Below are 24,795 nucleotides of genomic sequence, written 5' to 3' on the forward strand. Positions count from 1 at the left end.
CAGCAGTAGTCTAGATATTTAACAAAAGAATAAACATAAAGCCATACAGGGTATAAAAGAATAAAATAATCATCTTTAAAAATTAAAACAGTAAAACATATTTTAAGTGTAATAGAATACCATTTGGACAAAAAAGAAGTAGAATCACATCAAACATGCACAATGAGTTTTTAAAGATTTAAAGCACTACTTTGTTTTTCATACAAGTGAGTGTAACAGAAGCAAGCAGAAAATCTGCTCAAAGAACATATTGTGTTTTTATTACAACTTCTAGTTAGAAGAGATAAAGAGGTCTGTTCAACAGGTAACAGGGAGCACCAGATGCATACTGTGTAAGGAACAAGACAACCTACTTCCTTCCACTTTTGATGTGCTTAACTCACACCTGAATCTTCAAAGTGGCATAAAATTTAAAGACTGAAGAAGATGCGAGAATAAAAAGCTCCATATTTTCAACCCATCTCAGCTAACTTTGATACTATGAGAGTATCTGAAGAAACAGTTTCTGACACTTAAGGAAGCACAAAATTGTACATGTTAAACTGTGACAGAAAACAGTTTTATTAATTTCTTCACATCCTTAACTTACAAGATTAATTCTCAACTACTGTTCTAATTCTTAATTCCAGTTCTGTCAGAGAGAGATTTAGACTCTTCCTTTTTTTTTTTCTTTTCTTTTTCCTTTTTTGTTATTTTATTATTATGGAGATGGTTAAGGTAGATGTGTAACTACCAGGTTTGAAGGACCTCTCCCTCCTCTGTGCTCCTCAGTTGTTGGAGGAGCAATAGCAATTAAATATACAATAGCAATTCTCAGCTTCATTGCACTTAAACCTCTCAACAAAAATTTGTGTACATTGTCAAGACATTTTTCATAAGTGTCTGTACAACAGACAGTCCATACAGTTAGAAGGAAGGCACTCAGCAGACACAAAGCAGACAAATGCAAATAATCTGGGCTCTCTACACTGCTCTTTAAACAAAAGCTTTTAAGGTTTGGAAACCTCCGTATGGAAAATCAATTACACCCCATTTGCAGAAACTGAGGCACAGAGAAGGTAAGTGCTTCAACTGATGAGGAAATCTGCAGAAACTTCCTTCAAGTTCATTCTGGTTGTGGTCAGAAAGAAATGTTAAAAGAATGCCACCATCAAAGCTGCAAATCGGTACATTCCTTCACACTGGAATTTTTATTGTGTTTATAATGAATGTTATTATATAGGATGCTCTTAACATTGCTATCCTAATACTTTCTTCATACACCTTCAAAAACTGTATGACAGACTCTCAGACACCTCTTCCAGAAAATGGAGGGACCATACTACAGGATAAAACAAATATCAAAAAAATATAAAACCTTACACAGGCTGTAAAACTACAGAATTAGTGCTAGAATCGTATTAGTGCTTCCAAATTTCAAGTAACAGAAACCATAAGGAGCATCCTATTACCAGAAATGAAACAAATGCAGATATTCACATCCATCCAGAATGAAAGTCTATTTTAATGATTAGGAAGTATAAGTAGATGATAACAGAGATGAACATTGAAAATCCTTTGATCCAACAGTCATTACCAAAATTACCTAAATGAGTATTCTCCTCAAGGTAGCAATATAGAAATGTGCCTTTCTAAACAAAGTCAGGGCAAAGCCTAGTAAATTCATTACTTTTTTGAGCAAGAAAATTGCAAGGAAGTCAAATGAGTTTAATGGTCATTGAAAGACATAAAATCAAAGAATCAAAAATAGAGACACCCAATCATTTGCTTTTCAGATGACTAAATATAAAGCAGGGGGCTTCCAAACTAAGAACTAATTTGTAAACATCTACTACATTAAACAACAATTCTGGTGGTAGGTTTTGCTGTAAAAGCAACATCTTTCCACTCATTTTTCTCAACAGAACTATGCTGTTCTATGCAGGCAGTTCCAAATATTAATTTAAAAACTCCAGAAAAATATAATATTGGGTTTACATGACAGTATGTTTATAAAAACTGAAATAAAAAGGAACAGATACATGTACATTAAAAATATATTTTTATATATATATGTAACTGATGTGAGCATAATATTCAACTAAACTATATACTTAACCCTATTCAACTATGCTAAAATTTTTACTAAAGTTTAGGGGATTCTTGCTGACACAAAAGCTACAGTTAACGTTCATCATTCGTGCCCAATGCAATATAGAGAAAAATTACGCAGGAATTTTCCAGAATCTGTTTGACACATGAACTGCCAAAGTACATAAGGTAGCCAAGACAGTCAGACAGGTAGTACTGCAATACTGCAGGACGTGTACACATTAAGAGAAGACACCCCTTAATCCAAGTTATACCAATGTAATTTTTGAGAGATGTGAATTGCAAACCTACATTAAAATTATGTCATTCTGTTATATGACCACAGAAATGAAATCTCACTTTCTAACATAAAAATATTCCTGTGAATTGCATTCCCCTTATTTGACTGTCTTCAACAGAGAAAAAGTAAGGAGGGAAAACATTAAGATGTTTTGTAAGCATCAAAATTCAAAATCTGGCCTCCCAGGCTTCCAGAAGGTGGCAGCATTACATCATGCAATCACTGATCGTTATTAACAGTACTTATTATTTTCTTCTGATTGGTACAATTTCTATAACTAAAAAGATTTCACTAAACAACCCTAAGTGCAAATGCAAGGCATTAAGAGCTGTTTCCACAGCAGGTAAACTAACTAGAACAATAAGCCAAGTCACAAGAGAGGGAGTATGACAGCCCATTATTTTTCAAAATATTTTTGGTATTTATAGACTGATTTTAAATTCAGATTTTTAGCTCTTTGGTATTTTCAATGAGAACTGAAATGTAGCTATTAGGAAGACTGAATTAGAAGAGGTAGTAATATCTTAATTGTCTTTAATAAAAATCTTTAAATATTTTAAGCATACTACTGCAACATTCTATCACCTCTTTGGTATCTGAAAACTTATTTTAATTTATTTTCTATTTTTCTAGATAAATGTATTTTACTTTCAATATTTAAATATAGCCAATGTAAAAGTGCACAGGTATAACCAGATCCTTATTTTTTCCTCTTTTTCCCCTCAAAAAAGTAGTTTACCATAAAATTTCAAAATTCGGAAAATACATACCTGGGCATTCTTGCATCTGTAACAACCATAGCCCTGCTAAATTCCAGGTTTACATCCAAGGGCTGCAAGATACACTGAGATGAGTTTTTCAGTTTCCGAGCTTCTCGCCAGTTCTCATCTACAAGAGCAGAGAAAACCTACTTTAAATACTGAAAGAGATTCCTTCTCAGTACACATCACAGAATTCAAGTATCTGATATTAGTACATATTCCTAAAAATTCAGGTGCCACAATCTCTTTTATAGTTCTATCAACAGATGTATTTATACATCTGAACTTCGGACATACAAGACTAATTAATGATTTCTCCTACTCTCATCTTCACAGCTACAGCATCCATGGGATAGACTTCCCGGGACCCAATTCTTAACATGTGTAGTACTGGGAGTTTAGGCTCTGTATTCTACCCTGGAGAGTTAAATCATTAAATTGAATTAAACCCAAAAGATTAGGAATTAAATTATTAAAAAGTCTCTGATTGACTCTATGTTGCTAGTTCCCAAAATACTAAAGTTTCCTTTGATACCTTATTGAAGTAATTCAACTCACATTCTTTCCTTACCCTCAAAAAAATGATCAAACCTACAACTACTTGTGGATTCTGCTTTAAGTCTGGAGAAAAGCAAAGGCATTGAAGGAAAATACCATAAACAAAGTAATTACAGTCTTACACTCACTATGCAACAAATCAAATGAGATGTATTCAACAATAGGAATTTTATTATGAATTTGCTAAAATTGGAACTGAAGTCCTAAAGGTATGTTTTGGAAATTCATCGTATGTTGATACTACTGAATTTAGAACACTTATGTTTGGAGAAGTACATTCCAAAAGATTCTCCACTGCTTCAGCTACAAATATGAGGCACAACCACCATCGCATTGTATTCAGTCATATAAAGCAAGATTACTTTCATGAATACTTACCATGTTTGCTGTACAGTAACTGCATGCTACTGAGCTGGACATCAAAACTGTCATAAGCTCTGGACATTATATCTTCAATTGAGGTTTGCCCTATTTTGATTTTTGATAAATCAGAACGACTTTTGCTTGTCATCTTAAAATATGTAAAAAAAAAAAAGTATAAATCAATTTCAGAAATATTCAGGGCACTAATTCTATAAATACTTGTTCCTACCATAACAAATGAATCAGTCCTCACTATAGACCACAGTCTTACAACTGTCACAGCACAGCAAATATCTAAGATTTCTAGACTGCACCAAAACAAAAATCAGAGTATTAACACCATTTTTCCACAAAGAAAGGAACAAAAAGCAAATTAAAATATATTATATACTATGTACAGAATAATTTTCTTCAATAAGTGACTTATACTCCAAAGTATAAAATCTCAAACCCTTTTTAATCAGTAGAATAATCATTCAGAATTTTTATATATAAAATATTACTGCATTAAGCAACTCAGACACGTGAAAGGTATTTCTGAACTCTGTTGAATTCAGCTGTGACACATTAGAGAGGAAAAGATGATTTGGACTGTTCATCATCAATGTCTTTCCTTTAGTATCAGTCAATAGTCCTTTGATTCAGCTCTGGGACACCCATACTTCTCTGGTATTTCACATTTGTATGTATCCTCCCTGATGTTCATCTCTGATGAAATGTGTCTGTCCTCATCCTTACACGTCTAATAATTTTGGATTCATATTTGGTTTTGTCAAACCCAGGCAATATTCAAAGGAACTAAAAGAGGTTGAAAAACTAGCATCTACGACACAGCATTTATTTTTCAGTACTGCTGGACTCTATGTCCGTTGTAACTTTTATGTTAAAAATAACTTGGAGATGCAAATTCAGAATGACTAAATCAATAACCCTATTTATCTACTGAGGCACAGTTTTAATTTTACATGCCATTTTTCCTCCTGGGGCTTGATCTTTTCCAGTATGCAACTGGGGGAAAAGATTGTTGTTTTGTGTTAAACATTCTCATTCAACAAACGACCCACCTCTCACTAAAGCATATGTCAGTCGAAGTGAATACAGCACTACGAATCATATCCTGACAGGCAACTAAATTTTCTCTGGTATTTTCTTATGGTATTTCTAAATTCTATTAAATCAGAGGAACCAACCTAGGAGTCACACTCACTACAAAAATTACTCATCCACTTCAGGAAAAAAATGCCACACACACTGAAGTCTACATTTGAAATGTGTTCTTCTATGTAACACTTCCAAGAGTAATCTTGTATGGGGTGGAAAGGGAAGTAGGCTATCAGGAGGCTGTTTCAAGCACACAAACAACTACATAGTACCAACCCTACAAACTGCCTACAAATGACTAATACTCAGAAGAGCAAGTGAAATTATCTGTCACTGAAATAACTTGGATTTACAACCAGATCACATAATTTTTAGTATCCACAGAGTAAGCTTCTTCACTAATTCTACTTTCTGAAGCAATCCAACACATTCTTTTTAAACATGACCTATTGCACAGACCTGCAGTTGGACTGCACCAGCCCATTACCAAATCATCAGCACAACTGATGCCCCTAATCAGAGCTCTGGTGGGAACATGCTGCCACCCAGGTGCCAGGCTGCAGGATGTGTCTGACTCTTATGCCAACAGCAGACAGCAGCAGTGAGCACACCTGTGGGAGGTGTGCCCAAGCAGAGAATCCCTCTGCTTAGTGACATAGCTCAGGGAGGAGAGCAAAAGGTCAAGCTGATTGACAGCCATCTGAATGAGAGCCAGCGAGTACCCAGGTGGCCAAAAGCAACAGTGTGGCCAGCAGAACCAGGGGAGGGATTGTTCGTTCCCCTGTACTTGGCACGGGTGAGGCTGCAGCTTGAATACTATACTTTATTTGGGGTTCCGCACAGCAACACAGACATTAGGGTGCTGGAATATGTCCTGAGAAGGGCAAAAGACCTAGGAAGGGATCTGGAGCACAAGTCCTATAGCCAAGGGAGCAGAACACATCTCCTCTAAGAAAAAGGCAGAGAGAGCTGGTGCTATTCAGCCTGAAGAAGAGAAGGCTCTGGGGAGACTTTTCAGCAGCCTTTCAGTATTTAGAGTGGGCCAAAAAGAAAGATGGTAACAGACTTTACCAGGACTTGGTCTGACAATTCAAGGGGTAACACCTTAAAACTAAGAGTAGATATAGACTAGATATAAGGAATTTTCTTAAAATGAAAGTGGTATGACACTGGCATGAGTTGTCCAGAGAGGAGGTGTACACCCACCCCTGGAAACATTCAAGGTCAGGATGGACAGGTGGCTGAGGAACCTGATCTAGTTAAAGATGTCTCTGCTCATTGCAGTGAGGTTAAACTCAATGACCTTTAAAGGTCTCTTCCAAGCCAAACTGTTCTATAATTCAAGCTGAAATCACACGTTCAGAAGTAATTATGTGGAAATAACATAGAAAACTTATTCTCATAAGCAAGATCTTAGGATTTGAAACAAATTTTTGCTAAAAAGCAGACAGCAATCTAAACAGATACTAAGTGGCAGAACCAATTTTACCCAGAATACAAGTAAATAAAAAGTAAATTGCCTATATGCATATAAGATCACTTATCCTGAAGTACACAAGTTCATCACTGAGTAAGAAGAAGACCGCTAATAATAAAGTCTCTTATATTTTATTTCAAAGTATATTCCTTTTTTATAGTGATAAATTATAATTTTACATACCTTATGCAAGGGAAAAGTCAAAAAAATAAATCATTATCTCAAACACACCCCCAATCTCATCCAAATTATCTTAAAAATTGCCAGTATGTTTACTTTCCTCATTTTAAAGTAAATTCAGTGATTAAAGGGTAAGTAATAATAATATGAAAAATAAGAATACCATTTAATCATGTAACAAAGTTCACTATTTTATATTGTAAGGCAATGTAAAAAATTACTAGACATTTTCCACATAACAGTCCAAAGTATCAACAGTAGTTTCTTGCTAGGGAAGGAGTATTTTCTAGCAATTCTTTTGCACAGAACAAATCCGCTGAGAAGAGTTCAGAAACTTTTGCCTTGACTACAAAGCACTTTAAAATAAATACTTAATAAATACACTGGAAGAGGTAGTCTCCCTCTTGTAAGAGTAAGAGTAAGTACTATGATACTGTTCATGACCATGAAACTCAAATTAAGAAACTGTAAATCAGGTAAAAAGCTGAATTATTCTTATCGGTAAATTACGTTATTACGTAAATACATACTTTAAAGCTACCAAGATCCAGCAGCAGTAAATTTGATGTATGGTCATAGAATCCTTTTTGTGGAACAATGATGTATGAAGCCATGAGGTTTATTTTGAGGTCAAGAACTTTCTGGGTTTCAATAATATACAACAATCCTGAAAAAACAGTACAATTATTAAATACAAACAAACAAAAGAAATTCATACAGAACCTGTAGGATTAAAAGAAAGTGACAAAAAGAAAATCAGATCTAATTTTAAACAAACTCTATATGCTAAATAACTAAGGTACATATGCTCTTCATATTTCTTCTTTCATTCGTTATAGACAGTGCTTAAAGAAGCATCAAGTAGATGAAACGATGATAGGAAATAGTGTGACAAGTATAGACAACAATGTGACATATGCAAACTCAAAAATACTTCCCACTGAGCAGAGATGAAATTAGAGAAGAACTGGAATGTGAACTGCAACTTTGAAATTACTTAATTAACCCACTATGTTCCATAGATTTACAAATCTAATTGCTCTAGAATTTCTTATTTTGAGTATCCAACTACACTAGCCAAACTGTTAGTGTTTTTTGATACTGAGATACACAGGTTTACACTAAATGCTGACAAACATCTCCATCTTGAGACACCAAAGATATGCAAATATATGATCTTACAAAAATTAAGTTCAAAAATCATGCAATTAGTTGGGAAAATCAGACATTCATAAGATTTGTGATCAAATTCTGCTTTTTCACTCAGCTGAAGAATGAATGGTATTGCTCCAAGTTAGATCTGGAAATTGCCTTATGATGTAGCCACAACTCATTAAATATCTACCGTTTACAACAAGCTGATGATCACAGAAGTAGAGACAATGAATTATGAAGATAACAACATGACAGTAAACACATCCACTGGTAAGAAAACAATTAAATCTGCTACATTATCAAAGGTTGCCCTGTCAGAGGAGAGCTAGGCTAGTCAGTAAAGCACTGGATGACAACTACATTTCAGGATTTGCAAGACAAAACAACTTGGAGTAACAAGAAGAGCAGGATTTTATCAGTTTGCACTGGCTAGCGGAATTTGAGTGATGTAGAAAGGTCAAGTAAATATTTTCTCGTTTCTTTTATTTGGGAAAATATGTAGTAAAATCCATAAACTGAGCTCTGGTAAACCAAGCTTTTTAAATGTTTTTTCATGCTGAAAATCATAACTACTCCAGTGTAGCAAGTTCCATCAATTTTGCAGTTCACAGTTCCCCTATATTTTCCAGCTACCTTCTATTGCTTCAAAGAAAAGTGTTAAGAACTCATTCTTGAGGACTGCGGGTCTGAACATAATAATTATACTTCTATGTTTCCACTTTTCTTATTCTACCTCTGAGCTTAGCATAGTCTCCTGCATCAGAATATTCTGCAGATCAAATCTTTTTTCACTGGCAATTCTCTGAAACTCACAAGATTTTACAAGAAATGCACTGCATATTTTGAGACATTATCATCATATTTTTCATTTGTGACTGGAACAAGGTTTTAGGTTACTCTGGACAACATGGCATTCTTGTGAGGGTATAAACAGTATTGGATATACCTCTACAGCAATGATATGCTCAACTGGAATAAACAGAGAGGACGATTTCGTATTTTCACAAAATATTAATTATGATGCTGAACTGGAATAAATACAGAGGACGATTTCGTATTTTCACAAAATATTAATTATGATCAACACCACTATTTTTGCTGCTAATGAGCAGAGAACCAAGCATATTGTATATAAAGCAAATTTAAAATTTCATCTCAGAAATCAACAATGAACTGTTGCATCAATATAGTCAATATTGCTCAAGAAATTTCTGAAAGAAAAGACAAGGAAGCTGATAATTCTGGTTAATCTGATATTAGTCCTTAATTACACAGTTCACTCAAAGAAGAACTAATGAATAAAAATACTATTGATGCTTGATTTCCCTCCCAATACTAGCCTGATAGAAGTAATCAAATAAACTTTTTGCTTGAGTTTTCTTAAAATCTTTATCACTTCAGTATGCAGATTTTTTATATTTACAATTTAATTATTAATAGGTTATGAAATTATAAGAGGTTTAATAAAACATCTATTGTTTGTTTTTTCCTTTTAAAAATAATTTCTATATAATATCTCCCCTCTGCATCCACTCCCATCCACAGAAACAGGACACTGTGCTGGATACATCTCTGATTTACAAAGCCTCAGACATCCTTACTGGAACAAATTAAGTCCACAGATCTCAGTGTAGTCTTCACAGTACTCAGGACTTACATTCATGTCTTAAAATACAAGATCTCTAGAGATAAGCAGGATGAAATGAAAACTAGTTTAACAGCTATAAAACTGATAAGCTGGAAAGCAGATAAATCAGTTTATAGACCTTGAACTGAGTCAATCCAAATCAAAAATAATATTCATCAAGGAAGTCAGAAAATCAAAAACATCTATACAAAGGCATACTTTCCTGAGAAGCAAGAAATCTGAAAAGGTTTCAGAGGTTAACTTAGAAGATTAATATCTCAGAATCAGTATTTCAGGAGTATTAAATAACTAAGGCCTTCTACATACCAGATGAACAAAACACAAGACGTAACAAACTCTTTTAACTCTGTATGGAGTAAAAAATACTGAAAGATTATCTATGGCTTTGGAGCATATTTTACAAATATTTCTACAAGTAGAAACAGTTAAAGTTAAAGGAGATATAAACATTAAATTATTCAATACCTAGAATAAACATACTGCAATAAGATAGAATAATTCAACTATTTAGGTGGTGTGTTAGGAAGGTACATATGGTAAAAATACATATGCTAAGTACATATGCTCTTCATATTTCTTCTGAACCACTATAGACACTTCTCAAAGAAGCATCATGTAGATGAAATTATGATAGCAAATAATGCTAACTGAGCAGGTGGTAAACACCTTATTTAGGTGTTAGAAAGCTATTACTTGGATGCACACATCTCCATAGAGAAAGATACACTCAGCACTCATACAATCTAAAATTTGTCTGAGTGTGCTGTGAGAAGAGCATGCAGCACTTGCCTGTTGATGTTTTCTCCCGGAATTCTTCAAGCTTCATCAGAGTTGCCGATGTCAATTGCTCTAAATGTACATCTTTTGGAGGTCTACAGAAATCCACTAAGTTATTTACTGTCATCTGTTAAAAAAATAAGGTAAATTTACTATTAAGTAGGATTTTTGACGATTTATAACTTATTCAAATATTTACTTACTGCATCATATACTATTTCCAGTGGTTGTGATTCTATTCTAATCCTCTGATCTGCTTTCTCATCCAAAGGATTAGTCTCAAACATTATGCTTAAAAGTGAGGTATTGTCATCTGAATAGGCTGTTCGAGAAGACAGGAGACGGGGTGTACACTTTTCTTGAGACACGCCTGTAACTTCAAGTGAGGCGATTTTTGTTTCAAACCTGTACAGAAATGTAAGCACACAGTTCAGATGCAATATCCATCTGGCTAAGTACAATTACATGGAAAGAGTATAAAAAATTAGATGGAAAAAAAAATAAAACGTAAACCAGTACAATATGTTTCTACCCTACCTTAACTATAAACAGCTTATTCTAAGGATTTAATACATACATCCCTGTGTTATCTGTTTTCCATTTCATTATCTTTTGTGTCTATTAGCTGCCCCTGTCTAAGTACAATAGGGCATCTAACTTATTTCCTTCATACACTTTTCATGAGGGCAGGTGTCAGGGCAGCTAAGAGATTCTGCAAAGTTGCAAAATTCAAATGAGAATACTTTAGTGTGACTTCAGGAATTAGAACGTGTATTTATAGTGGGAAACAGACATACAGAAGGGACAAAATGGTTCTGGCACAGAGAAATGAAAAAAACAAAGATAAATTGTCTAATTACTCCAAGAGTAATTTTTGGATCTTGGATTTTTTTTTCAACCAAAATGCTATATGCCTCTGCAACAGCTCTCAGTTGAAGATTTTTTTATCTCCCAACACTCTAAGAAAAATATTTCACTGTAAAAAATGCATTATTTTTTTCTCTTTTTCTTAGTACAATAGGATTGTCAGGGCCATTTGGATGCATAAGAGTACCAACAGAAAACACAGATGCCAAACCTTAGAAAAAATTCAACATAAAACTAATCAAGATCAATAGTATCTTAATATTATACATATATTATACTCATCTCAAAGTAGAGGGAACAAGGTTTAAAAGAGGAGGGTTACCTTCTCCCAGAATTTTTAAGTGCATTTGAAATAAAATTGAAATATTTCACTAGATGCTTTTCACTCACCTACTGAGAGCATAAAACAAAGGAAAAATCATCAGTTACATCTTTCTTCCACAAATCCAAAAGTGAACTGGGAACACAAGAACTTTTCCATCATGTTAAATGCCCACAAACAAGTGGTTACAAATCACCCTGCTGAGGTTAAGTTTCAAAAGGAAACTTAACAGTCACTTTTCAAAGCAAATAACAAATTTGTAACTGGATTGTTTGCACATAACAATGACAAACTGAAAATAAAAAAAAAGGAGCATATCCATATTGGAACAAAAAGCTCTGGAGATGCAGAGAATTCAATCATGGGAAGAGTATCCATGATTTATCCCTCAGCCGCAGAACAACTTCAGACTGCAAAAGGAATGACACTTAAATATCATAACACGGTCTTAAAATGCCTACTATCATCACCACCATTTCATGAGAGGTGAAACCAGTTTGATAGAGAAAGCTCACCTTATTGCTTGTGCACCTGGTCGTTGGGTAAATACCGTACTCAAGTCAGTTAATGCAAATTCTATTAGCTGAGGAGTTTGCGTGTTTTCTCTTATTGATATCGACATGCTTAATAAGTTCACAGAGAACTTCATGGCTTCATACTAGACATGCCAAAAAAAACAACATAGGAGTATAAAATACATTAATATCCATCTTGATACAATTTATGAAGAGATGAAAGCTACAACTAAGTTTGAAACTACTGCTTTTGCGCATAGCTCGTATCATAGCTGGTGTAAAAGTCTACAAAGAGGCAGAGTATCCTCACAAATATGAGTCTTTAGTATCTTTACCAAATTTTGTGAAAAAGACCCTCTGATGCAGAGCTAGAAAGCAGCTCATCATATCATCCTTGGTATCACACAATAAGAGGATTTATCAGACCGTTTCCAAATGGTTCAAAATGTTGCTCTTTCCCAGTAAAATCCTTGAATCATCTCATTCTTTATACAATATATAATCACTTATTCTACCTCATCTACTATAACTCATATTTTAGATTACAGTGCACTTCCTGATCCTTTATTAAGATTCCCTAGTGCATTTTCTTAAAAAGCTTTTGAATATTGTAAGATGATATATTAATATACTTCAATATTTAAACTACAACACACTATATTTATTACCCTATTCTTGTTAGAGCAAGTAAAAATTTATTCTTTACTATTTAAGAATATCCAAAAGTAAGCTTTGTAACCACTATACTAAAACTGCATCTAAGGATGCAGAAAACTGACGTGCAGTAATTTCATTAAAAGGTATCAGAACAATATTCAAATATAGAAACAAAGCTTCAAGTAATTCAAAAGTGATTTCTTATCATCTTTGGAGATTTTTTTAGTAGATGAAGCTATACCATACAGCCAGCTATGACTTACTGATTTTGGAAGGGTTGGATCCACAGCTGTTTCACTATATCCAATTGCTGCATAAAGTTTAGCCTTCTCTTCCTGTGTCATCAGCTGTTCAAGACCTGTCACATTTCAAGAGGTTAGTTAAACTGAGTATAGAGATCTGAAAAATGCAAATACTGTCCTACACTTTTCTGTGCTTGGTAGCTCTACAATACAGAATAGATACTGTCAACATTGCTGTCCTGAATTAGCAAAAGAAAATACCCTTGGGTTTAAAGCTAAGTCTTGCAAATCTAAAGCATGCTTTAAAATGCTCTTATAATTTTTTCCTTACCTATTCTATTTCTTATCTTGCTAACAACAGGAGCAGCCTTTGTGATTAACTTTCTATGTTCCATAATCTTTACTAGGTGCCTCATATATCAAACATACATTTCACAAAATTTGCAAACTTTAAAATGAATGCAAGTAAAATTGTTTACATTCCATTAATTTCCACTGTATTAAACACAGCTCAGAAGGAACTGTGGAGGAGTTGTACAATTGTATAACCTCTGTTACATGCAATTAATAAGTATATAAGCAAAAGAAAAGGCTAAGAGAAAATGCATACAGTAACAAATTGATTACAAGTTCCACTGCTAGGTACCTAGGACTCTAATAGATTCCTAGTAACAAAAAGAATACCAGTAAATTATCATACTTGAACCCTTGACTTCTTGGCTTTTTTCATCCTTTTTTCTACCCGACCAGCTCCATATCCAGCTAAACCAGCCACCAGAATTTTCATCATCCTGTTTTACTCCGGGTCTGTAGATTTTCAATCCAGCCTTGGCTGCCTTAAATTTAAAAAATACTCAGGTAAGTAATTTTCTTAATGCTTTTTTATTCATTTTCCTAAGAAAAATATAGACCCAGAGCAGCTGTAACATATCAAAAGATCATCAGACAAGCATTAAAAAGGCAAAATGTTTTTATTTAGTTTCCCTTCTAGTCACTTTTTCAAGTACACAGTGCATTATTGGACCAATTTTATTTTGCATAATAACAACCACCTTTAAGAAAGGAACAGAGCATATAAAAGGTCAATAAACATTTCTTACATAGCAGATTTTCTCTCCAGCTTTCATCATAAAAATACCACAAAATTATATGCAATGGTTTTCTAAATAATTTAAAATACATATATAAGCAATTAAATAGCCATCATAGGCCAAATTTTACATTAGCCCTGTATTTTTCATTTCAACATGGATACCCAAAGCAATTTAAAAAGTATTTACTCTCATAATACAGTATTTACTCTAACTATTCCTGCATGTGATACATATGGTTAAAATAGTAAGGAAGCCCTCCCTACTCCCACACTCATTATTTCCACAACTAGTGGATGCCCTATCTGATGCCAGCGATGATTCCAATACTGGGTCCTCAAAGGAAGTGTAGACTGCATCCAAAATTGATCACTGAAAGTCTGTCGTGGGGATGGCAAACAAACACCAAGTGATCCAAGAGACAAATTTGTTCTCAGAACTATAGTGATCCACACAAACTAACTTTCTTTGTGACTAATACAATCCAAAAAATACAATCATTTGCAAATAAGCCCTACATTTAAAGATACTGTAGTGGAAGTGAGACAGGAATCCCTTCTCAGCATGCTGCAACACAAGTGGGAAAAAAAACAGCTGACTATAAATCACTCCTCTGTAGGGACTTGTCATACCTACACACCTATTGGACAAAGGAAGGCAGAACTAACCACAAAAATGTAAAGGCTTCTGGATTTATACTATTGATTCACCTCAGAGAGATGATGCAGAATGTCAGTCTAACAACACAAAGCTACAAGAAGTTTGAAGAAATCCTCAAAAGTCCTCTTTATAAAGGTTATAAGGTTATAAAGGTTAACCTTTATAAAGGCTACCATATCAGCAAGCAGATGTTACAAAGCGAATGACCCAAATAAAAAATGGACAGGCCTTAGAAAAAAGAAGGTTAAATCTGTGAGATCACAGATTTCTGGGATACTGAGGGGTTGGTGCTGAAGGACAACTGCCATGGAGAATAAGTGATGTTTAAAGCTATGACTCTTTCACACGTCTGAGGCAGAAGCAGGCACCAAAGCCCAGGGAAAGAGAGACTGCAGACAGAAGCCACTTCTGCAACAATGAAGAAAAAAAAATAATCTGTGCAGTATAGGAACTACAAAGATTTGTTGAAGAATCTTCTTGAACTTTCCCTCTCCTCCATTTACATTGGTTAAGTAACCAATGCAGTCATAGACTTAAAGCTTAATCAGCAAGGTAACTATTTTGACTAGAAGAGAGAACCACCTGAAAGATGGGTGTAGCCAGGTAGGTCAGCCTCTTGTTACTTCTCTCAAGTAACAAGCAAACTGAACATGCAGAAATAGCCTCAAGTTGTGCCAGGGAAGGTTTATATTGGCTGTTAGGAAAAGGATCTTCACTGAAAGGTTGCCAAGCAAAGCAACAAGCTGCCCAGGGATGTGGTGGAGTCTGTACCCCTGGAAGTATTTAAAAGGCACGTAGATGTGGTGCTCTGGAACATGGTTTACTGGTAGACATAGCAATTTTCTGTTAATAGTTGAACTTAGTCTTCCAGGTCATTTCCAACCTAAATGATGCCATGACTCTATCCTGCATTCTCACTGAAGTAAATCCTAAAAGTCTGCCCTAGGCTGAAAGGGTAACATTTCTCAAGCTGATACAGAGACTTGATGCTTAGCTACTGAAGCTGAAGCTACTATTTGGTACTTAAAACACTTGCAATAAGAAGCAGAAGAGGTCTGAGGTTTGGAATATAAAGTTCTGGTTACAAAGTTGCCTGAAAATCAGCACTGTGATCACGAAAGTGATTTCTGAGGAGCTTGATTTCAAGGTCTAGATAAAATAAGCCCTTGAAAGTCAACTCTTAGGGTATGATTTTAAGAAACAGAGAAACTTCACAAACAGCAGGATCATTTGCCTGGCTTTACTAAGCCCACATCTAATGGGTGCTCCTTTAAATACCTGGCAGACCTAAGGCTAACTGTCAGGATACCGAAGCAGTAGTAGATTTTTCTCTTCTAAATCCTTTGAATCTTTTTCAAAGGTATGACCTGATAACAACAAAACAGATGCAACCTGGCAGATAGATGGAGACAGAACACAACTTAAAATCACTGTGACCTGATTTTCAATACTATGAAATATATTCAGATAATCAGCCAGCACGTTTTTCAAGATGTACTTCTAACATTTTTTAAATGCAAGATTAAAAGCCCAAAAAACTGAAAATTCATTTTCTTGCAACCTACTTCTAAATGTTACAGACATGTATCTTAAAACTCAGGATTTGAAGGTACTCAGGAATGCAATATGACATTACCTTTTTAAGCAGGATAATCACACGGGGGGAAGGAAGGAAGTTGAAGGAAAAAGATAAAACCAAGATAAACTATACACTACAAAATCAAATGAGAACTAAACCAGAACAAAACCTTCCACTACCCCTTGAAAAGCACTCCAGATTGGACAAACAGAAGGCAAACAGTCATGAATGTTTCTTCTGGTTCTGTTAGAGCCTGACTAATGGGAACACAAGCGTTCAAATGGGGGTGTACATACAGACAAATAGAAGGAAAAATCAAATTTACAGATTCCTCTTCAGAGTTTTAGGTTAGCAGCACAATATCTGTGACTGAAGCAATTGCATTTATACTATATTAAATATACTTCACATACCAAAACAAAAAAAAAAAATCAAATTGCTCTCAAGCACTGCCACAGGCAGTAACTGAGCTTTATAAAGTTTATTAATGACTGCCTTCTTTCAGATTGTAAACTTCTTCTTCTGCTTACTTTTAGGTGCCTTAATTATTAATGGAGAAATATGACAGATTTCAGAAAAACTACAAATATTTCACTTCAGTGACCTAGAAAAACACTCAGACACTGTATGTATAACTAAGCAGTACATTAACCTAGGAAAACCAAGGCTAACAAATTAGTTGAACTACTCAAGTCACATTATCTTGCCTAATTGCACTAATCTTCTTAAATGTATTCTGCATTTGCTGTACTCTGAGTAACATTTGCAAAGAGAAACACTGCATCTCTTCTCAAAGAGTCAACATAGTACAGGTGATTGCTCAAAGTAACACAGTTTCATGAAAAAAAGGAATAAACTAATAGTCTAGGCTGCTGTGAGGAGGGACAGCTTTGGGTGTGTTTCCATTTAACTTCCATTATCCTTTGGCCACATTCTCCACACAGATCTTTCCCATCAGAAATAGAAAGGGATTTATCCAAGCTCAGTTCATTTTGAAGGAAGAGCATATGGAGTTATTTAATTTTTGTTTAATTACAAGCTGATAAACTAACTATGCCTTATAATAAAAAACCATGAACAAGGAAAATTGAAAGACTGTATTGTACACAATTCAATCACCATAGCTAAAAGGCATCTGCCTAAAATCTCCACAACCTTATGTTTCAGTTATTCATACACTCATTTAAATGATGCAATTTTACCTCAACTTCTGCTTGCTGCCTTGCTAAAGTGATGTTAAAAATATCCAAGGTCTTTTCAAATTCCTAGAAGAGAGATAAGACATTATTTTTGACAATTCAACAATTGTTACATTCCACAGCTCAGTTTACAGGAAACAACAGCAAGCACTTCAATTCGTGCAATCCACATTAATTCACTCAATCTGAAAACTTAAAACAAACCTGGAAAAGAACAGCACACCAGCTTAAGCTGTTTTTCTTGCAGTTTCTAATTTAAAGATTCACCTCATATATTTGTTCATACTACTAACAAAGAAAGGTAGTGACAAGTTGCAAATATGGCCACTGAAAATTTTATTTTAACTTAGAAGTGATTGAGGAACATTTTAACATTTAAGTTTAAACAAGTATCAAGATGAACAATATTTAAGCCTTCAACAGAAAGTTACTAACCTCCAACAACTTCAAGATTTCTTCACTAGGTTTTTTTGATGTTATCTTTGTTTTATACAACTCTTTATAGTTCTTCACTTGCTTCCTATGATGTGAAATATGTTCCCATGACCACATTTGGAGTTTAGGTTGAACATTTACTTTAAGGATGCCATCAATAACATATTTCCACCTAAAAGCAAAGACAAATGTATCTTAGCTTATCTTTCTTTTCATATATTGAAAAGACTCCTATACCTTTCAGACTCTCACTTAATACAAATTCAAGTTGTGAAGAGTGAAATCCCCAGACTAACAGCATACTTCTGAGCTGAGACATCTAAGAATTTTACTCTCTTTTCCCCATACAAAGTTGACAGATTGCTGTCAAATCTATGCACGCATGTGTGAGAGTAATAAAAATATATTTTTAAGGAATCTCCTGAAAAGAAATCAAATCCTTGCCATCTGTGTTGCAAAGGTTTGCCTGTTTTTAGGCAATAGCTATGTTCTTGTAGAGCTACTTGACATGTAACAGGGGGGGCTTTCACTTAAACAAATTTATGACACAAAAATACTCTGAGACTTAAGTTCCTGATAATGGTCTTTAAGAGTGCAATCACAGGTTTTCAAATACTGTATCCACAGCTTTGGTTTGATGAGGTCCTCCTCAACTTCCTACAATGCTAGCTTAAAAAGAATTGTAAAACCAAAATACCTCCTTTCAGAATGAAATGAGTTCAAACCTCCTTAAGAAAGGAGCAATTCCTTGGCAATTATTTCAGGTTAATAACTAACAAATTATTTTCAAAGTCTAAGGTTACCTACCATGTCTTGGCATTGTTGTGCACTGGAACATCAGGTCTGTACTTCCTATATGGCAGATTTCGAGTCATCATATCAATAGACTCAAGAAGCTCCATAACACTGAAGTACTAGGCAAACAAATTCAAACTGAGCATTATTGTCTTTCTGAGAACAACAGCTATCAAGCTTCTCTTCGAAGTGAAAATCAGTTTCAAAAAAAAACAAGACTAAGTTAATGGACTCCACATGTACATTATAAAATTTCAGATCACCTTTCTTAATTCTTGCAAACTAACTTTTTTACTACATTACATATAACTTCAGAAAAATAACTGGTACCTGTGGCTTATTGAATTCAACAGTTATATCCTGTAAGTTTACATCTAGATCTATTTTCGGTGATGAAAAGTCAACATCAGATCGAGGATTCATAAGGAGCTTGGCTTTAGCGGAAATGGGGCGGAATACTAAAAAATACAAGTTGATATAAAAAGTGCAATTAAATTATTTCAGACTGCAATAAATAATATGTATACTTATCTTAAATTATGCCAGACTATTAGTTTTAGAATGCTAGACTTGTAAAACACGAACTGCACCAACACAACTTAAAATAGAACACAATCTCAATTTTCAGTTTCACTATGGCAACATTTACCGAATTTTGCAGAGCACCACCACAAACTTTCCTGTACACTGAATTACATACAGATGTTCCAATAAATAGTTTACATTTGTAACAAATGGGATCATTTTGGTTCTGATACACTTATAACACAAGGCAGTTCCAAATACAGCATTTATTTCACTATAGGAACTCTTACTTCTTAAAATTTGGTTGTTGTTGTTGCTGTTACAAATGCTTTACTCTTTGATAAATTATACTCACAACAATGGTTAAAACCAAACACTCCATATTTCTAATTTCAAGCCCAAGGAAGCATGGAACAAAATCAATATGCATGCTACATAAAAGTGAGGTATATCACAAGAAAAAAGATCCAGAGCAGAACTATTTTATCTGTTCCAGTTTGGAAATATCAGGCTTTTGAAGCCCTGTTTAGTTCAATATTTTCATCTGTTTCAGCAATTGATCCAACAGTAAGAATTTTTATATTATCTGAATTCGTGTAAATAATTTTTTTCAAATATGACTTCTTTCATCTCAGCAAAAATATTGATACATTACCTACATATCCAATATTCGAAATTCTCTGAAAGGTTCATAGTAGTGGAAACATGCAGTTTTGCAAGAAAAAACCATGAAACTTTTAGCTACACCTCTATATGGTAGCATTTCAATTAATTTTCTCCCTATATTTAGCTTCCTAAAATTCATTTTTTATGATTCTTATATATAAGTATAATGTTTGTTTATTTATTTAAGTATAATATTTGTTTATTTACATGAAGTGATAAAATTGGACTTCATGCTTATTATCTTCCTATCAAAGTTTTAGACTTTTAAAGACTTATCTCAAATGGGACCAAATTTTCATTTACCACAGTACACTACCGTAGTCAGCATCTCTGATGGCATTGCTGAATTTTAAGAGAGTAAATCTTGAATCCTAAGCTTTACATACACCCATTTTGAACTTACCACATAAAGACTTAAACAACTTACAATGTTTTAATACTTGTTTTCTTGCAAAAAGAATCAAATCTAGCAACTAAAAAGAGGGGTAAGGAATCAGAAGAAATTACTAGATAGTTCTCTGTCAGTCAACATAGAGACTCTTTTAGGGGAAGGTAGCAGCATAAAACTGACAGTGCCTTTTTTAACCCTGGCTATAGAGAACTGAGGACTTTCCTGCTGGAGAACAAAGAAATGGCCACTTCCAAGGCCATTCAGACTTGTGAACAGTTTCTAAACAGTCACACAGATACACATGATTCCATGCAATGGAAAGCAATCTATCACCATTTTTGAGCAATGCCAATGTGATTTTCAGACTTAAGTAAGTAATACTCAAAGCAATATAACTTGCAATATTCCCACTACAAAAAAAAAAAAAAAGAAATTAATGTTTCAAAGTTGTGTGATTACTGTTTCTACCTCTCATGGAAGAAAGATAGTTTGCATAAAGCAGGTGACCTCAAAAACATACTCAAGCTAATCTGAATTCACCAAACTTACACAGTACGTATGTTGTTGCTAAACTTCTTAAATAAAGGAATTAATCAAAAGATGTTAACAATGACAATCTATGTACGACATTCCATTAGAATAATACATGACTCAAGACTCACTTTTATCAAGACTTTTTTTATATACCTAAACAATACAGTATTCACTGTCACAAAGACAGTTACTCTTCCAGGCTTAAACCACACTCTTTAGTAAAATCTTTGAGTAACAGACAAAGGGACAACCACTGAGATGAAGTAAAAATTACAATTAAAAATTCATGCTACAATTAAATAACACTTACCAAAATCATAACCATCTGGAATCATGTTGTGGCTGGCAACTCCCTGTTTTAAGTTAACCTACACACACAATGGAGTGAACAGTAAGTTGCACTTCTATTTCCAGATAAAGTTTTTAAAGTACAAAATGTTAGCATTTTTAAACAGTTCTCAGATAATCCCTCTGGCTCAAAGTAAAATTCAAAATACTCATCTATGTTTTTAACAGAATGATATGTCTATACTTAGCTAATAAAAATCACTGAACAGTGGTAAGATGACCATCAATTGTCTAAATTCTGTTACTGGCACAAAACTGATTTTTTTAACTTTCTCAGATGAGCATTATACTTTCATCACATAAAAGCCTTAACATACACTGTTTTTTCCTAAAAAAAACCTTTTAGTTACAAACAATTACCCAGGACACTGACATAAAAAGAAGCAGGCCTGAATGTGAAGCATGTTCTCTGCTTCCCAGTTTCAACTAGAAGACTAGACACACTATCTTACCAATGATTCATCCCAGCCACCATGGTAGAACATCTCTGACTTCACATTCCAATAAGCAAAAAGGTTATCCAGTCGCACAAGCTGAAAATACAACAGAACATATGTATTGTTATCCACAAATTTTAGATTAATAATTTGGATTTCACAAAGTCTGATGAATAAAAATATTCAGAATGTTACTTTTGCTATAGAGTCTACATGGTTACATGTTTTCTTGATCTTACTTTCTGAAACTCTAATGCAGCTTGTTTTATTATTGTTTTATTAGCAAGTCTCTCTTTAGCATACTGTCTATACTGTACCTTGTGGAACAACTTGGCAGTTTCATCATGTAAACAAGGATTCCAATTCTTATCTGAGGTCTGAAATGAGAATTAAACAAAAATACTCCAGTATCTATAATCCACCAACATGTTATAACTGAAACAAACTACACAAAATGACAGTAACATCATTGTAATTAAATGCCATGGAAAATAATCGAATACAATCTTCTGATTTAAGATGATTAATGCATTACTTTAAGTGAAAGCTTGAAAAGGCTACTTCCTCCAAAAACATGTACATGTATGTACTCTGACAGGCTGTACACAAGAACCAAAGGTACTCTAAGATTCTGCTTTCATTATTGTAAACTGTTTTCCTTTACACCAATAATATTTTTGGACAGGCTCTTTGGACAGAGATAAACAAGGGAAAGAATTAATTTATAATTCTGGAAGCAAGCAATTTTAGTTTGAGCCTAAAGAAGGCCCTTTAATGTGCTAGGAAAAAGCATTCACAAAACCACCATTTCATTCAAGAAAGTAACATTTACTTAGGACATATTTTCTTTAAAACCAGCAGTTAAGACAGCAAAAACTACTGAATCAGAGCAACTCAGCAACCAACATACTGATCCTACTATATAGTCTTCCGAAAAAAATTTCATACCATTTTGTGATTACTACTCTAAGCACCTTATAGTGCAGTTCACAGATAAAAAAAAAAAAAAAATTAGCTCCAGTTGAAAAAAAATGTCATCTTTTTTTTTTTCTTTTTCCATTCCCGCCACTTCCTGTTATCAGCCAGTAACTTTTTTTCTTGGAGCTCAAGTCAGTTTCAGTAAAATATTCAGAATGAACAGCCCAAATATATTAAAGCGTATTGGAAACCATATTATTGTACATTGCTGATAATTACAGGTCTATTTTCCATTAGACAGTATGCTACCAGAAAGCACAACACACAAAAGCACAACTTCACCTATTGGTATATATTAACAAGTTTTTCAGATAAAAAGTGAGAAATAAAATTACCTGCATACTTAGATTCTGAAGTGAAATCCCAAATGACAAGGGGTTATCACGATTTGTGATCTAACAGAACACAGGAAAAGACAAAAAAATAATTATTTCATACTCTACAAGCATACATTTGGCTAAGAATTTAAGTATCTTTACATTTTTGTCCAAGCTTTTTTTCAGTTTGTTTGGGTTTTTTTATCAAACTAACAAAAGTCCACAACTTCACTAATATTCTCTCAGCATAAAAGCAACTAGAAGAAATCAGACAGGTTCCCAATTGCATGTTACAGTGCACAATCCCTTACAGTAAGATATACAAAAGCACTTACATCATCTTCATAGCGAATATGGATGTTGGAAATTTTCAGCTGAAGATTTTTGATGACCTGAGTAACTAGCTTTTCTACAAAAGTGTCTTGTTTCTCTTCTTTTACTTTATCTATGTTAAAGGAAAACAATTTAATATTTTGTTTACATTCCAATATTTTCTTAATTAGACAAAACAATAACACAATACATTTAGCTTAAGTGTTTTCTATTACATTGTACTCCAGTTGTATAGAAACATGTTTGCTCTGTATAATCTACAAAATTTACACTCTCAGATTAGAAGGTTTCCTAGCTTTACTACCTGCAGAGTGAAGAATCAGATAGTTGAAAAGTATGACCAGCACCCACCAATACTCTAAGAGAGCAAATCATACTTCTTGGAAGTATCAGAAGTTGAATTTAAAAAGATTACAATCCACATGTAATGAAGAAGAAATTGTAACAAACCTTTAAAAAGCTGTACTGGTAAAAATGCTTTGACACTGGAAACAAACTCTTTCTTATGAAAGAGGAAAGAAACTGTCAGATAACATGCGATAAAAAAAGCAGTATTTCAAAAGCCTAATTTATATCAGATCACATCAACGCTCAAAACTTTTTATTTTCAGAATGAATGCTGGTTCTGCAATACTGATGGCAATTATACCTAAAAAATCATAACTAATAGGTTTTTAAGTAACAAGGAAAAAACAAGAATGTAGAAGACATTGACAAAATCTGCATCTTTCTGGATTAAAGAAAGACGCAGCATCACTTTCATTAGCTTTTCCCACCTTTACCTTGGTCAGCTATCTTCTGCTTTGCTTCTTCTATTCTCTGCAATTCCCTTTGTCTTGCTTCCAAGAAGTGCTTGGCTTCTTTTTCAGCATCATATTTTATGGCTAAACACATAAAGCAAAAATGCATAGTATCAAAAAGCCTTATATATTTTTTAAAGATACTGTTTCAAAAGCTGTAATTTTTATGTTTTTGTAACAGTTACATATAACAGTTACATAGCAAAAAAATTAGATTATGAAACCCCAGTTACTGAAAGACTTCCACCCCATTATTTAACTGTAATTGCTAAAAGTATGTGCTAAGAATAAAGCTCACAAAAACAGTATCAACCCATTCCTGATAATTCCGACACCCCACCAATCCACAGTCACTTCTTCCTATACATTAACTTACTGGCTGTGGGCACAATAAGCAAATAAACTCCATCAAGGACTGCCTCAACAGGTTGAGTATAAAGGTTTTGCCATGGAATCTGTAGGTTAAGCTGACCTACAAACACAAAAGAAAAAGGTTGAAGTATACAATTAAATAGCTGGCTGGAAAAGAAATGCAAAGATAATTGATATAAAACACAAAATCTCTTTAACAATTATTATACTGGACAGAAATTACTCCAGTGCACCTGAGGCAAAAGATGCCTCAGCTGAGTTGTATTTTCTTACACAGACAACATGAGATGTTTTTCCATTATTAGAACTATCAAGTCTACAGTCTTTCTTTATTTCTTTGA

General features: G+C 34.0%; 1 protein-coding gene across 1 annotated transcript in view; it reads right to left on the reverse strand.

Moving 5' to 3' along the window:
• VPS13A (vacuolar protein sorting 13 homolog A) overlaps positions 1–24,795 on the reverse strand; it is a 108,171-nt gene that overhangs the window by 73,610 nt on the left and 9,766 nt on the right. Inside the window, exons 4-22 of the mRNA XM_058043374.1 lie at positions 24,459–24,554; positions 24,065–24,166; positions 23,285–23,394; positions 22,968–23,027; positions 21,972–22,031; positions 21,670–21,750; positions 21,180–21,237; positions 19,084–19,211; positions 18,766–18,872; positions 17,959–18,130; positions 17,527–17,589; positions 13,695–13,830; positions 13,016–13,110; positions 12,096–12,238; positions 10,595–10,796; positions 10,404–10,518; positions 7,342–7,478; positions 4,069–4,201; positions 3,142–3,259 (exon numbers count right to left, since the gene is read on the reverse strand). Of these exons, the coding sequence (XP_057899357.1) occupies positions 3,142–3,259; positions 4,069–4,201; positions 7,342–7,478; positions 10,404–10,518; positions 10,595–10,796; positions 12,096–12,238; positions 13,016–13,110; positions 13,695–13,830; positions 17,527–17,589; positions 17,959–18,130; positions 18,766–18,872; positions 19,084–19,211; positions 21,180–21,237; positions 21,670–21,750; positions 21,972–22,031; positions 22,968–23,027; positions 23,285–23,394; positions 24,065–24,166; positions 24,459–24,554 (2,116 nt within the window). The remainder of the gene's footprint in view (positions 1–3,141; positions 3,260–4,068; positions 4,202–7,341; positions 7,479–10,403; positions 10,519–10,594; positions 10,797–12,095; positions 12,239–13,015; positions 13,111–13,694; positions 13,831–17,526; positions 17,590–17,958; positions 18,131–18,765; positions 18,873–19,083; positions 19,212–21,179; positions 21,238–21,669; positions 21,751–21,971; positions 22,032–22,967; positions 23,028–23,284; positions 23,395–24,064; positions 24,167–24,458; positions 24,555–24,795) is intronic.

Source organism: Melospiza georgiana, chromosome Z, assembly GCF_028018845.1.
Source record: "Melospiza georgiana isolate bMelGeo1 chromosome Z, bMelGeo1.pri, whole genome shotgun sequence".
Taxonomy (NCBI): Eukaryota; Metazoa; Chordata; class Aves; order Passeriformes; family Passerellidae; genus Melospiza; species Melospiza georgiana.